This window comes from Rhea pennata, chromosome 5 (genome assembly GCF_028389875.1).
Source record: "Rhea pennata isolate bPtePen1 chromosome 5, bPtePen1.pri, whole genome shotgun sequence".
NCBI classification, from domain to species: domain Eukaryota; kingdom Metazoa; phylum Chordata; class Aves; order Rheiformes; family Rheidae; genus Rhea; species Rhea pennata.
The window spans coordinates 29,444,550-29,459,126 of NC_084667.1; the positions used below are offsets into that span (position 1 = coordinate 29,444,550).

At 37.7% G+C, this 14,577-nt stretch overlaps 1 protein-coding gene across 3 annotated transcripts in view; it reads right to left on the reverse strand.

The window, feature by feature from the left end:
• Nucleotides 1–2,766: 2,766 nt before the first annotated feature.
• The window catches only part of MPPED2 (metallophosphoesterase domain containing 2), a 119,506-nt gene continuing 107,695 nt past the window's right edge, over nt 2,767–14,577 (reverse strand). For all 3 annotated transcript variants that reach the window (XM_062576566.1, XM_062576567.1, XM_062576565.1), the window contains exons 5-7: nt 10,287–10,402; nt 7,460–7,573; nt 2,767–4,175 (exon numbers count right to left, since the gene is read on the reverse strand). In XM_062576566.1, the coding sequence (XP_062432550.1) occupies nt 4,057–4,175; nt 7,460–7,573; nt 10,287–10,402 (349 nt within the window). In that variant the 3' untranslated portion in view covers nt 2,767–4,056. The remainder of the gene's footprint in view (nt 4,176–7,459; nt 7,574–10,286; nt 10,403–14,577) is intronic.

Consider the following 14,577-nt stretch of genomic DNA (forward strand, 5'->3'; position numbering starts at 1 on the left):
ACTGAGCTACTTTAGCAGTGAAACATCCTTGAGAAGCAGATTCACCACAGTTTTGCCTCCCTGTGAAATCAAACTTCTTCAAATCATAGTGTGATGCCGGTAAAGTGGGCTTCACTGATTGTCAGATATGGCTGACCCCAGCAAAGAAAAATTACCTTCCTGTGCAGCAAAGCCATGATACATTTCAAGGCCTCTAAAGCATACAGAAAGGAAGAGAATGCAAAACTAGTTCTGCTAATACTTCCCTGGCCTTTTTGTAATTGCTGCTAGCCAAACTCTTGGCCTTCTCAGAGAAGAAGAAAAAAACAGATGAATCTCTAAAGTAGCAAGGAAAAGGAGCAAGAAAAATTCAAATAAGTAAGATTCCACCATGGAGAAGAACAAATTCAGCAATGAACAAATGGTGGCATTGAAGGTGAAGGACATAGAAAGAATGAGAATACAGGCGAACATGCACAGTCAGAGTATCAATAAAGACTACATATATCTCTAAATAACTACCTGTAGTCTCCATCACCAGCACCGGATAACAACGTGAGTGTGCTGTATGTTTGCTTAAGCTGGCATAGAGAAGTCAGCATATTACAAATCCAGGCCCTCATAGTCCAGTGGAGGAAGACTGATCTGATTTCAGCTGTTGCACTACATAGCCAAAAAGCCACATGGCAAATGGGTGAACTCAAATGATGCACGCCTTTGATACAGCTACTGCTAGATTCAGCAGTTTAGTTTATCAGCAAGTCTGGTACGGACTTTTGCTTCCTCGCAGTATTTCCTGTGCTATTTTCTCAGTAACAGCCTTACACAAGGCTGAGTCCTGGCTGCACTGATGCTGACGCTTATTTATCCGCCTCTGTCTGCTGCCAGAAGGCTCAAGGCCCGGAACAAAGCTGCTTGCTTAAAATTTTTGCTGTAGAAATAATCTAGTTTTCAATAGAGGCACGTACCTGAATTGGAGAATGGTGGACTGGAGTCACAGACTGTACCTGCACCACCGACGTGCGTGTAGTATAGTGGGGTCAGGTCTTCAAAAAGCTCAAGGGCAATCTGAGCGCAACCGCAGTTCTCTGCGCTTCTAGAGAGCGGACAGATTCAAGATGATGGATCGGTCCCCCTTATGTAGTAACAACAAGCCACGGGCTAGCAGAAGAGAACAAGCTGAGGTGTTTTTTTCTTTCTCTTTCTTGTTCTCTAGTGATTTTTATGTGCTCCAGGAAAACACATGGTTTATCTGAAAAAGGACAGCCATCTAAATATAGGGATGCTCTTCGCCAGTAAACAGGTGCAGTTGCCAGAAACAATTTTCTAGCCTATGCCTTGCTGACTGGAAAAAAATATATATATCCACAAAGCACACTCTGAATGCATGTCCAAACTAAGGACTGATACTGGTGGCTTTTTTTTTAATTTTTCCCTGACACATTAGATTAAAAAAAAAAAAAAAAAAAAAAAAAAAAAAAAAAAGTTGTATTGCAAGCAAAGTATCTTTCAGGAGAGTGAAGGCTGCTTGCCTATTCAGTAAAGAACCAAAGAAGAAAATCCAGACACAAAATGTAAACGAGGCTTAACAGCAGCTTCTTTCCCAGAAGAGACATTGGTGCAGAAGCCTTTAAAAATCTGAAAATTTCAGCCTTACTTCATAGTTGTGTGTGATGCGAATTACTGTAATGTACATCAAAATGCATAAGCAGCAGACCTCTAACTTAGTTTCTTTAGTATGGTCTGATAAGAGCCTAAAATTTTTTATCTGTATTCTTTGCACCAAAATAATATCAGCATTTCATTTTCATTATAAAATCAGTTTAATTTAAGATGCCTCTGATTTTCTCAAGTATATAGCAGTAAGCCACCAGCTTTTATACTAGAAATGAATCTTTATACTGTGAAAGGGAGTTAAGAAGTCTCAAAAATATAGAAAAATACGGGCTTTGGACAGGAGGATGTTTCTGTAATAAGGTTTTGGTCATGATGTCTGAGCTAATTTTGTATCTTTTAAAAATATTTCCCATTATGTAGTGATTTTTATATGTTACAAAAAAAATCAATACTGAAATATTTGGTAACAATGACATTTCAATATCACCAATAGATTTAAAAATTAACAACCTGCTAACACACATGAATACAAATCGGGGCTCTCAAGTTACTGTTTCACATTATTGTAGATTTATGACAACAACAAGGCTTATCTTGTTGTGTTTGGACCTAGATTTTCATAGCTGTACGTGGTTTTTTGTTTGTTTGTTTTTTCGAGATGCTGTTATTAAGCACTGAACTGTAATCCTGTGCAGTTCTCTGGCCAGTAGTACAGTTCTGCTGTAGCCACAGAATTGAGAATAGAACCAAATAAAATGTGATATATTTCATCTATGATTATTCGTTTCTTAACCTACAGTAGATGCGCATAAAGCACCCGTAAGCTCAGTCCTAATGAGTAAGTGAGGAAGTACAAAAGTTGCTACCTAATCAATTTTCCTCACATCATCTTGAACAGTACCCTACAAGGCATAAATGCACAAACTTGGTTGCACTGAATTATAACATCTGAAGATAAAATCTCTTCTGTCTAAAAGGAATGGAAAGATGGATGGCAGAGAAGCGGAAGGAAAAGTCTTGAGTGCTTTATCGACCCAACTGACATCCTGTGAATGGTAAGCAGTAAAGATTTATTAAGAATTAGAAAAGTTGTTACTTTTTGCTGCCCTGCTCCCCATATTGCTAATGCCATTAGGGGGGAAAAAAAGCAAAATTCCCTTAAACCACGTATTTAAAAATCTTGCAATTTTATTTGCATATAAAGGCCGCTAGATATAATATCACAATAAATTTAAAGAAACAGCTGCTTTTCTAAATTCCATTAACAAGGTAACATAAAACAGAACAAAGCTCAATAGCATTTACAGTGGTAGAACAGAAATAACTATCTGCAACAGTATTTTGTGCTAGCAAGATTGCATTTACACACAGTGCAAAATAAGAAAAAGGAAATAATACAAGAAGAATATTTAAATATAAAGGACAACTAAGCCTTATTTTAGTTAGGCTTGATTGTATCCATTTGACTCTATACATGTCTGAACTACAACAAAGATTTAACTCAGGCTCTTGAAGGCCTTGAGCACTTGGAAAATGTGTCACATCCGTCATAATTTAGATGTGCTGTACAGCATAATTTTGTAGATGCTATACTGGCAATATTAAATTCCTAGCTTAGTTATAATGCACAAAAAATACATATATATATAAATTCATATTTAAAAGGAGTCCGCATTTACATTTTTTTTTACTGCGTGAAATACCTGCTCTTTTGCAGCTTTCATCCCCAGTTTTTAAAGCTAAAATAATTTAAAAAAGAAAAAAAAAAGTTACGTATCACATACAGGCTGCGGCTATGTCTATCAGTCTTTAACATATAAAAGTAGACAACCAACTAAGAAGTTTATTCTCCCCTTGCTGCATCTGACTATTAATAGGAAGAATTTTCAGTACATGCACACATATCAAGAGGTAAATGGACCCCCAAAATCATGTTTGTGCTACTAAAAAAAGTTTGATATAAATGGAGAGATGAAAAGCTAACATTTAGACTTAGGGAAAATGAAGACACTTAAAAAAAAATGACAATAACATAAGTTGTGCAAATCTGGGTGTTTTTAAATGCTGCCTATCTTTTAGCTTATAGTATAATATTAAAATAAGGTCTCTCACTTATTAAAAGAAAGCTTGGCTGTCCTTTTGAGAACACTATAACAATTTACAATGGCAAGTTTATTGAAAAAAAATTCATTTTACAAATTCACAATGCTTTATCAATTAAAAATGAACGCTGCATTTCCAAAAAGCACAACCTCTAACTTCCTCTGGTTGTTTTGTACCAGCAATTTACCAAAAAAAAAAAAAAAAAGAAAAAAAGAAAAAAGCCCCCAAACACCTCCCCGATCCCTCCAACAAAATGCCCCTACATAATTTTGAAATAAACATGTAAGAGAATGCAAGGTTTGTAATTAGAAAATGGCAGTTTATAGACCTCCCCAGTTCCAAATGTGCAGCAGTGCTTCATGATCCTTGAGGGGTTGGCAGGTCAAATATAATGGGCGGATTGGTTGGCTGAAAGCTGACCGTACACGTCGCGGCGTTGACGTACGTCGTGTAACCGTCCGTCATAATGCCGTAACCTGCAGGGAGAAAGCGTCGCGCTCACTGTGAAACAGCCAAACGACGCTGCCCGCGGGCAGCTGCACTGGGAACTTGTTGTGGGATCAATGCTTGGGAATAAAATTAAATTAATCCCTTCAAAATAACATACGCTCCTGAAAGCTGCCACAAAGATTTGTTTGAAAAATAAAACATACTGTATTTGAACCTAAAACGGATGCAGCAGGCAGTCCTCTACTGCAACCGGACACCGCAGAAAGAGACAAAATCACACACGTACCTTCTGTAACTACTTGACTGGTAGCTCTTGGTCTGTGTGCTTGTAATGTCAGTCAGATAATGAAAAAATAATCAGGGCCAGAGATTTAGAAATAACTGTGGTTTTGTCTATTAAAAAAAAAAAAAAAAAAAAATCTTGGGGGGAGTTCCAGTCTTTCTTTAACAGACAAGACAGAAACACAAGGTCACCTGGGTGAACTCAAGAGACCTGGGGTGCAGCCAGAGAGTGAAGGTTCAGAGAGTATTTGCTTCATGCTCCTAAAAGCTGCTGCGAAGTGTTTCTTTGAAAATTTCTGTCTAAAATCACAAGTACTAGTACAAGTGAATTGAACCAGTAGTGTAAGATACGGGTGTGGGTTTATTTCTAATCTGGCTAGTATAAAGGGAAGCTTTGGTTATGATGCCTTGAACTGGCAACAAAATCCAAATGTAGGAAAGGAATTAATAGGAAGAAGATAATTAAAGAAAGACATTAAGTTCTTTACAAGGGGAACAGGGAAAATCGTAACTAAGGAAAAGAATCTCCTGCTATAAGTGAGACAGAGCACTGGAGGTCAATGGATGACCACAGAGCTTAGGCAGAAAATGGAGGAAGAGTTAAATAGATGACCACTTTTAGTAAAAGATCTTGGTAACTCTTTCCCAAACAAAAGCAGAAGAACTGAATATTAATCACAGGTCACTATCACAAGCTTTTTCAACATGCCAAGGATTAGACTCTCCAATAACACCAGGGCATCAATCTATCTCAGGATGCTGAAGACTGTTCTCAACCTAAACATCTGGCCAGCAATTCTCTTTCGGAGTAAATGTGAGGAAGTAGCTGCAATGCCATTTCTGCTCTGCCCGCTGCCTTCTCTCTCACTTGCCATCAAGAATGGGATGGGAGAGGAAAGAGGGCTGTTTACTCCAGTAAGACTGGGCAGGTGGAACATACCATAGTGCCCCATTAATTGAGTTGCAGGTGATTCTAGGGTGGAAGAAAATGAATGCTAATAGAAGTACAGAAATTAAGGAGAAGGCAGAAGCTCTCCTCTCAGAAACATTCCCTCAAGAAGGAGGAGATTGGGCTCCAATTCTGTGCAAAACCTTGCCACTGTTTTCAGCTGACATCCACAGAAAGCTCACAAAGAGGCTAGAAAAGTCTAGGAAGACTTGGGCACTAAATGCTGGTTTTTTACTAGAGTTTCATTGAGGAAGAGAACTTCCCATTGCTAACCCACAGGGAAAAAAATGTTTTTCTTTTAAACTACTATGATAGAGTACAGATAACTGCTATCTGAAAGCTCAGATAAATACTGCTACCCACAGCGTCTATCAGAAAGAATAATCACTTCAAAATTGCTGCACTGTCTGCCTGTATTACTTTATTTATTTAAACTGGCAATTTTGATTTAGATCATCTCACAGTGGAAAAAAAATCTCATCATCATTGTTTTTATTTATCAGCTGGGAAGAAAAACTGCATGACCAATGTCTGTATTGCATCCGTTGATTTAATGGAATGTGCTGCATGTTCATCTGCGCTGGATGAGAATTAACTGCCCTATAAGATAATGCTCTTAGGAGAAACACTTGGTTATTTCTTTCTTACTGAAGTTAACCATTCCTTGGTCATCAGCGTAAGTACCTGAACAGGCTTTTGAATTTTTTTTTCATATCCTTGTAAGAATAGTTTTATTTGATTATTCTCTTTCAGTATGTGCCACCATCCTCCATATAAGATTTCAATATAAACAGGGTTGCAACATGTTCCTCAGTACTTTCTCATAAGGATCTTGTATATTAAAATACCTTTCCCTCCCACCAACTTAACACTTTTAAGACTAAAAGTTTCAGCATCCAAATGTGTCCACAATGTGTCTACAAAAGCTGTAACCAATTTGCAGGCTTTAGCTGAGAGTCTTGCTGCATTCACTTATTAATATCCAAGGATTAATATTTCTACAAAATGCTCAATCTTTTCCTGGATGTATTAAAGTACTGCTATTCGTGCCACTGTACTTAATGTTGTGTTGTTATTTCTATTATAAACTCCTTCCTTACAGATCTTTAGAATCCACACATAAAATTCATTGCATGAAGTCATGAGGGCTTTGGAAAAACCAACAATACTAGTTGAGAAAGCTGGGTTTTTGGTTGTTTTTTTCACAAACTTCTCCAAATCTGTAAGCCTATGGAGAACCTAATTAGAGTCAATTGAGAAATCTCCAGGGGGGAAAATATAAAGCACTTAATGTGTGATTTTGAGTTCTAGGGTCACAAAGTCTTGCGCTCTCTCAGGCAGAACTCCTAGTATTTGTCTCGCAGCAACATAAAAGCTCCAAATTTTATTAAATATTTAAATATTTCTAAAATGTATTCAATCTTTCATTCCATTCCACTACCACAAACTGAGCTTATTGTTTCTGAACCTTCACATTCTGCCTGACTTGGAACTTACAATGGGGAAAAATATCTGTTCTAAAATGAAACTGCTGGAAGCTACCGTACACAGTATGACCTGTATTACAGAATGCTTTTAGAAATGTATGCAAAGTGAGCTGTGGCAATCGCTTATCCTGATCTCTGACTCAGGATGTCCTCCTTTCTGCTTTACCTTATATGTTGAGGGAGGTGAGCTGAGACAGTAAGCTGTCTTCATTTTTCTTCCCCTAACACCTTTCTCGGCTTCTGCATTTGGAATAATAGGGATAATTTTCAATTTGGCCTGTATGTGTTGGGGGTCTCATCTGCTTCTCTGACCAGGTTTGTCAAAACTTGAATTGCTTCAAATAACCTATGCAGAACAACCTTTGCACAGTGAAAGATGGAGGTGGCTAAAAGTAGCACATGTTCCCAAAGCAGTCTGTCTTAATTCTGGCATAAATTTGCAAAGTGCTGTGCATGCAATCACTTCCCTCAATTCCATCTTTAGTTCAATATGCCATTATCAATTCACATCCTGAACAAACCATCAAACACCCATCAGAACGCACTTTGAAAACAGGCTCAGACCAAACAGGGGCGTAGCATTGCTCCTTACCTTCATGAATTCCACCAAAGACATGGAGTTTGGGCCGGACTCGCCTCTGCACTGTGTTTAACAGTTCCACACAACCAACTCTCTGCAGCTCCTTTGGGACCCAATCCCGAAAACCTGAGGGCCAAATGTAATCAATACTCTTAATCTTCTCTGTTCAGGTAAGGTTTTCACATAGTCTTTCAGGAAGTCATAATTCACTGAAGGTTTATTACATTATCTGTAGTTATAACCTCTCCATTAAAACACACAAGGGCTTTTAAGAAACTTCTCACTGTTGCACTCTCTTGTGTAAGATTTCCCCTCCCTCCCCCTTACCTGCATTAATATTTTTCTGTATGTGATTGGTTTTTTAAATTACAGGCTCAAACTCATTTTCCACCTTGAAACCCCACAATGCTGCTGCTGCAATTTTTTCTTCTCTTTTTCCTGGCTCTTACAGCAGTCTGCTTCCCAAGTGAGCTAAGTGGCTACTCCAGAAACAACATGTATCATGAAGATCAGCTGTCCTATGACCTGATAGCTCTGCCACCCCAAAGATTTAAAATACGGTCTTGGAGAGGACCACGGTCTGCAAGTGTGGGGTTACTTCCGAGACCTCAGTCACCAACAATAGGCAACACATAAAATAGCTCCCAGCAGGCTCGTGCTAATTGACTACATTTAAAATAAAAGCCACTTAGTTCTACAGATAATACAGAAAATCCATAAAACTTGACACCAGTTATTACAGAAATCTGCTATCTGGACTAATGCTGATAAGGATCAGGAGGAGTAAGGGAAATCAGGGACCAAATCCACCTGTGAGACTATACTATTAACTTCAAATTAATTACACCTTATGCCAAGCTCATCCCAGGTAGTTAAAACACACTGGGACATGAACTTGACTGAATTTTGGAAAGTACAAATAACTCAGTACATAAAGTCACAGCTCTACTTCTTTTAATATTTACATAATTTAAAAATTTTTGTGAATATTATCATGCAGGTTGAGATTCAGTCATCCTGATTTTAGGTACAGTACTAACACCTCACCTGTGTATGTAATTAAAATATGAGTGTAAATCTTTTGAAACTGAACTTCATTATCTCCATCAAAATCAAGATATAAGTACTCTTATTCAATTAAAGCATAATTAGTGTCTGCAGCATCACAGTATTTCTATATGAACCCAAATTTAGATCAAATGGATTAGCAACCCATTTAAAGGCGTATCCATGAAACATTAAATACATTTGTGAGTTTTTTTTTTGTTTGTTGGGGAAAATAAACAGATTAAAAGAATGTTATTCTAAATGCTGGTTTTCAAAATCCAGTGCAGTTCACTGGCAGTGGGCAGTACACTACTGCTCTGTCAAAGCAACAAGATGGCAGTTCTAGAAAGCTTAGAGAGAAGCTGCAGATCATCTTAACGTTCTCTAAATAACATTAACAAAATAACATTTTCTAAGTAGTATTTAAAGAGTTCCTAGTAACTAGGATATAAAAGGAGCAACGAGTATGTTATTGGCTAAAAATTTTCTTCAATTTCTTTCTTTTTTTTTTTTTTTTTAGCTCTGCTTAGATTACTGACTCTTAACTTAGTGTATACAGTACATAAGCATGCATTAATTCCTGACTCCACATTCACCGTGAAACTCTGTGAAAGCACTGAGCCAGCCTCGTAGCATTTAAATGCTTTTTTATATTGGTACAACGCAGTTCTGAAATTTTTTTTTTATATCCACTACCATCTCAAGTCAGTGAGAATACCCATATCTACATGTGATGATCCTTTGGACTACAGATGAATTTACTAAAACTCTGACAAAACCAGCCTATTAACAAGAACAGTAATGCAGGAGGGACTGACAAACGTTCTCATCCTCATCAGCCAGGTTTATAAAAGACAGACCCTCTGTTGTTGTAAACCAACTGAATTTCCACTTAAGTTAATACAGCTTTAACAATTTCTACCAACTGAGGATCAGTCCTAGACTGCTTGCCATGCATGTCTTGCAGAAAAGCAGTAAGTAATGTGTGTTACGGTATTGTGGGGTACAGAATGGCAAAAATGGTGGAAGTTTCAAAGGGTTTCGTGCAAAACCCTTTAGACATGCCAAAGCTGAGTACTCCTACCTCTGCTGAATGATCATCATCCTCTCTTTTTTAGACAATCATAACTTAGTTTTTACAGAATTAAAATGATCGGTGGAATTATTCATATTAATATGGCAAGCAAAATCTAACTAAATGAAAAACTTAAACTAATTCATGGAAAACAAGTTACACATTCATATATGTGTGTTCATCTGTCATTACTTTGACTAAAGAAAAATTATCTGAGGGCATAATTTTATTCCTTCACAAATGCACTACAAGCCAACTGGAATATGTAACAGGATTTTAAAAGAAACTTAACGAAGTTGAAAAGGAAACTGTCAAGTAAGAAAGTAATTACATATTCTTTAAGATACTAAAACCTTAAAGAAACATACTACAGCAGAAGAAAAATATTTTAGTCAATTTCTGAAAACTCATATGGGACTGGAAACTGTTTGTCAGATGAATATGGTTCTTAAATAAAATGTCAAACTCTAATGCCTATGGAATCGCATGTTTGATTTTCCCTGGCTTGACTAAAATAGAAAATGTAATTTAAAAACACCTGTAAGCTCAGTAGATCTGCTAAGCCCAATCATCACATTAGACTTCCTTCAGATAGACCTTTTAATTCATAGTTTTGAGTTAAGGTGCAATACTATACCCCTAGCATTACCAGTTTTGCTTATTTTGAAAGTAAAATTATCATGAAAAAAAATCACACGTAACTTTTGCTTTACTTACCAAGGGGAGGTCCATGCGTCATTAGTATATCAATACCCTCAGGGATAAGGTTCCACTTGTCTAGCAAAGACTGACCTCTGGGTAGATTAAAGCCCCATCCATTAAACCACGGTGTCCTTTGGGGGAAAATAAGATTAATTTCATCAGTCTAAACTAGAACTCTCTTCATTTTCTGAATTAAAATAATTTCCGTACTTCAGAGAGTACTTACAAAAAGCAGTTGTGAAAAGGATGCCCCCAGAACAACTAGTTCAAATATATATACACACTAACCTGTATGTCTGAATTCAGATTAGTATCCTGTCCTTCTTATATTTCAAGAGTATTAACCCCCAAAGCAATTTATCCATAACAGAGGAAAGGAAAAGTCAAAGTAATCCAGTCCAAATCTAAAGCTTTTTTCAAAGCTTGGAGATGTTCAAACTTAAGAACACATACAAAAACTATAAAATAAAATAAAACAAAATAAAATAAAATAAAATAAAATTCCGAAGTTTTTGGAGGCAAGAAACAATTACTTACAGCAGATGGTATTAATGGATCACTGTTTGACAGAAAGGCTGTATAATGCTGTCATTATAAGCACTGTCTTTACCACAATATTTCACCAAATTCATGTTTACTTTTTACAGTAGTTTTAGTATCACAGCATTTTCATATGACTTGGCTTTTAATTCTTGAGCCTCTGAGAGGCCTTGATCATACAGTGTTTGGCCTCATGGTAATTTTTTTTAAAGAGACCATATCATTTAAAATACATTTAGTATTTTTTAAGAAAAATAGAGATCCTCAGTTCCCTCCATCATAGCAGAGCATTGTTCCAAGACGCTTGCTTATCCATCAACCCCTATGCAGGCATGTAGGGATGAAAGTAAATGTATTATGTAGGAGTACTTTTTCTGAGAGGTTTTAGAATCAATGAATAACAGCAAAGTTGAGCAGTTTTGATGCAGGTGTAACATGATAAAGCCTTCATCAGGTAAGTCCAGACAGCAACTATTCCAAAGGCATAATATAATATTTACATCTGTTACTAATTGTAATGATTTTAATACTTTTCATCCATGTGTGTGTTTCCTAGAGGTTAGGCAACAGAATTAGGCTAGGTTGTTTCATATGCTATGCAGGGTACTTCCCTTTCTAACATCAGTTTTTTGGGGCTTTCTCTCTTAGCATTCAAGTTACTCCTGCAGTCTTCCAGCTACTGCAGTTCTGAAAATAAAAGGTTCATTTTTACTGCAAGCTAAGAAAAAGCATTCCTATCGAACAAGAGTTAATTAAGAGCCCTACATCTCTATGTAATCTGCTTCCTGCATCCTTTAAGTCATGCATACTTTCAGTTTCGAATATGCATTCAAGTGAAAATTTCCTGTTGAGAATACATCTCTAATTCTTGTTTTTCTGTAATTACAGTATTTTGTTCACAGAAGCCAATAATATGACCAATGAAGAGTTTACCCAGATCTAGGTATATTCGGAATTCCTGACACTCACCAGTATGTGAAAACAAACAGCTCTGTTAATAGGTGCAGGAAGGTCACTGGTGCCTTAGTAACAAATAATAAGCATACCGCTCTTCCACGCAGCCCTACAGAACTAACGCTACTCACAGCACATGACCCCGGTCAGCTTAGTAAATGTTTCAGATCTTGGATGAACACTGTCAAAACCAACAAAAATCAAAATTCAGTATTAAGCACTTTATCTAGGCTATGGGTTGCTCATACACATGACAAAGAAACTTCAGCTCTAACTGTGGGCTTATTCTCAATCCACTGAAATAATTTTAAAAAAGAAGGTCTTATATTGTAAAATAAGGTCAGTGCTCCTCAGAGGAGGTTTGTACGTAACTGCATTAAGATTGAAGCATCTGCCTTAACTTTACCTAAATCACAAATGTTTTTGCTTTTCTTTGGTTTAGCTTTCTGAAGACAGCTAAATTAGATACCAGCTTTTCCTTTACTGTAACATTCGCGGGTTTTAACATATCAAGATTATTGTAGTTCTCAGGGCTCCAGTTAAAAGCTGAAATATGGTTTGGCTAAATATTCAGCTGCTTAAAAAACAAACACACACAGCATAGGTTGAACTTTTCACTGTCAACTAATGATTCTCTCCCCACTTGCATTTCTCCTGCAGATAATAACTGTAGTTATTATACCACAGTTAAACCTGAAATATGAAACTGTATCTATGATCTCACAGGAGCTCTTTGGAGACTGCAGCCACAAAAAGCCTGGACTTGTCTGCAGGTTTTTTATTTTATTTTATTCTTTAGCCCTGGGGGAGGAGAGCAGGAACTTGAATTCCAAGGTATTCTTCATTCACCAGCCTCAGTAATTCGCTGTGACCAACAGACACCACCACATGGGAATCCACTTGTAAGAAAACTTTACAAAAAAAGTCTCCAATATGCAGCATGTGAAAAAAAAATAAAACAGTAAAATATTTTGTTAATATTCTAAATATAGTCACAAGAAATTAATAAATACTGTACACAGGGAAGAAGAGAGGGTGTGAATGAAAACTCCTGGATTAGAGATTTAGGTTTCACTCTCTGAAACAGCCATTTAAAACTTGAACCTATAGCGCATATTCAAAGCGACTGCTGTCCCCTGACCAAGCACCCTGACGGCCTGCGCAGGTCGGAGGGGGCTCAGGCCTGGCTAGAAAGCCAGCGGGAAACGGGGCTGTGTCCAGCACAGCGCCAGTAAGAGAAACGGCTTCACGGCTCAGACTGAGGTTTGGATGAGATCCCGAGAAAGGTCACCCGCTGTCTGCGCTGGCGAAAGGGAGCTGAGGTGCTGTGAATCCCTGGAGTGGACAGATGAAGAGCTGTTTACCCCCAGCAAACTTAAAATGCACGTAGGAAAGACAGACTCTAGTGTAGGTAGGTAGCAGTCTATCACGGGTCTCTGATCACTAATTCTGTGTTGGATAGGGGTAGTTTATTATCACCTTTTTCTGCATGCATGAGAGTTCGGTATATTCACTCTCACTTTTAAAATAATTTACAAGGGGGGATAAAAGATGCACATAGTTACATGCCCTCTACATTATTTTCTTGGACTGATTACTTATTAAAAGAAAACCCTATTGAAGAAGGAAGCGCCTATAATCAGCTTTTGCTAGACCCACCTAGCAAAGATTGCAATCCTGTGCAAAGAATTAGTAAAGGCTACTAAGTCTGACACAATTTTCTCTCCTATAAGTTCTAAGTAAAAGTTTAGTTAACCACTGAAAACATTAATAACATGCTTCATTTTTAAATAGCTGACAAGAAAAGAAATAAACTGTTGAATAATGCCAGAAGGCAGGCCTAGACATAAAACCCACAAGGACTGGTAATGAGAGATTACAAATGATTTTGTCATTTTACGTCTGATGGACCAGAACACGTCCTCATTTGCCATGTGCAGCACGCCGTGGGTCCCGCTGACCCAGCACGTCAGCCCACGGCCAAGAGAACCCAATTTAGCCCCCGCTAGCCAGAATCACACCACTCTCACAGCATCTTTCACACGCCATGGAGCTGCCACGATAGCTCTTGATCCCTGACAGCTCAAGCCTCCCATGACTGCAAAGCTTCCTCGTCATTTAGGAATAGCCATTATCCTGGCACCAGATGTGTCACAGAGAATATCCCAACCAAAGGCAGGCACCTGGCTAATTTTTACTCTCTTCAGTTCTTCATTTCTACACAGGACTCCCCACAGATTCCTCTCCACCTGGCATTTGGGAGGATTCTTTTTCTGCAATTAAAGGAGTGCTTATGCAGCAGGCCACATGTTATCTTCACACCTTGTGCTGCAAGAGACACACACATCACTTGACATATTACCAAGAAGGAGGCGATCTTCAGCTTCATGACAAGACCTGCCTCCCTTTGCACGTGCACTGTAAGATCTGCATGACGAGGAAAACAAATCCATCCACCTTTAAACACAGAGAAGGATGACTCTTCAGCACATCAGATTTCCCTTTCCCCAAGTAATTGTACAGTGTGCTTCTACTATTTTACTAATACATTTTTTAAGAAAGTGGAGTGACGAGAGCATTTTTTTATGACACAAACTTGAGGACAAAAATCATGAACACTCTTTGGTGTACGCATCTCAGAAGCAACATAGTCACATGACGAAACAGAAGATCCAAGACCATGGTCAAGTTCATCCATCTGAGAATTTCAACTTCTTCTGAAACTTTAATGTTTTTTTAAAAGATGGAGTCTCCTACCATCTGTTTCTCTTCTCTTTCTGACAAGCAGCTCATGAATTTAATTACAGTTATT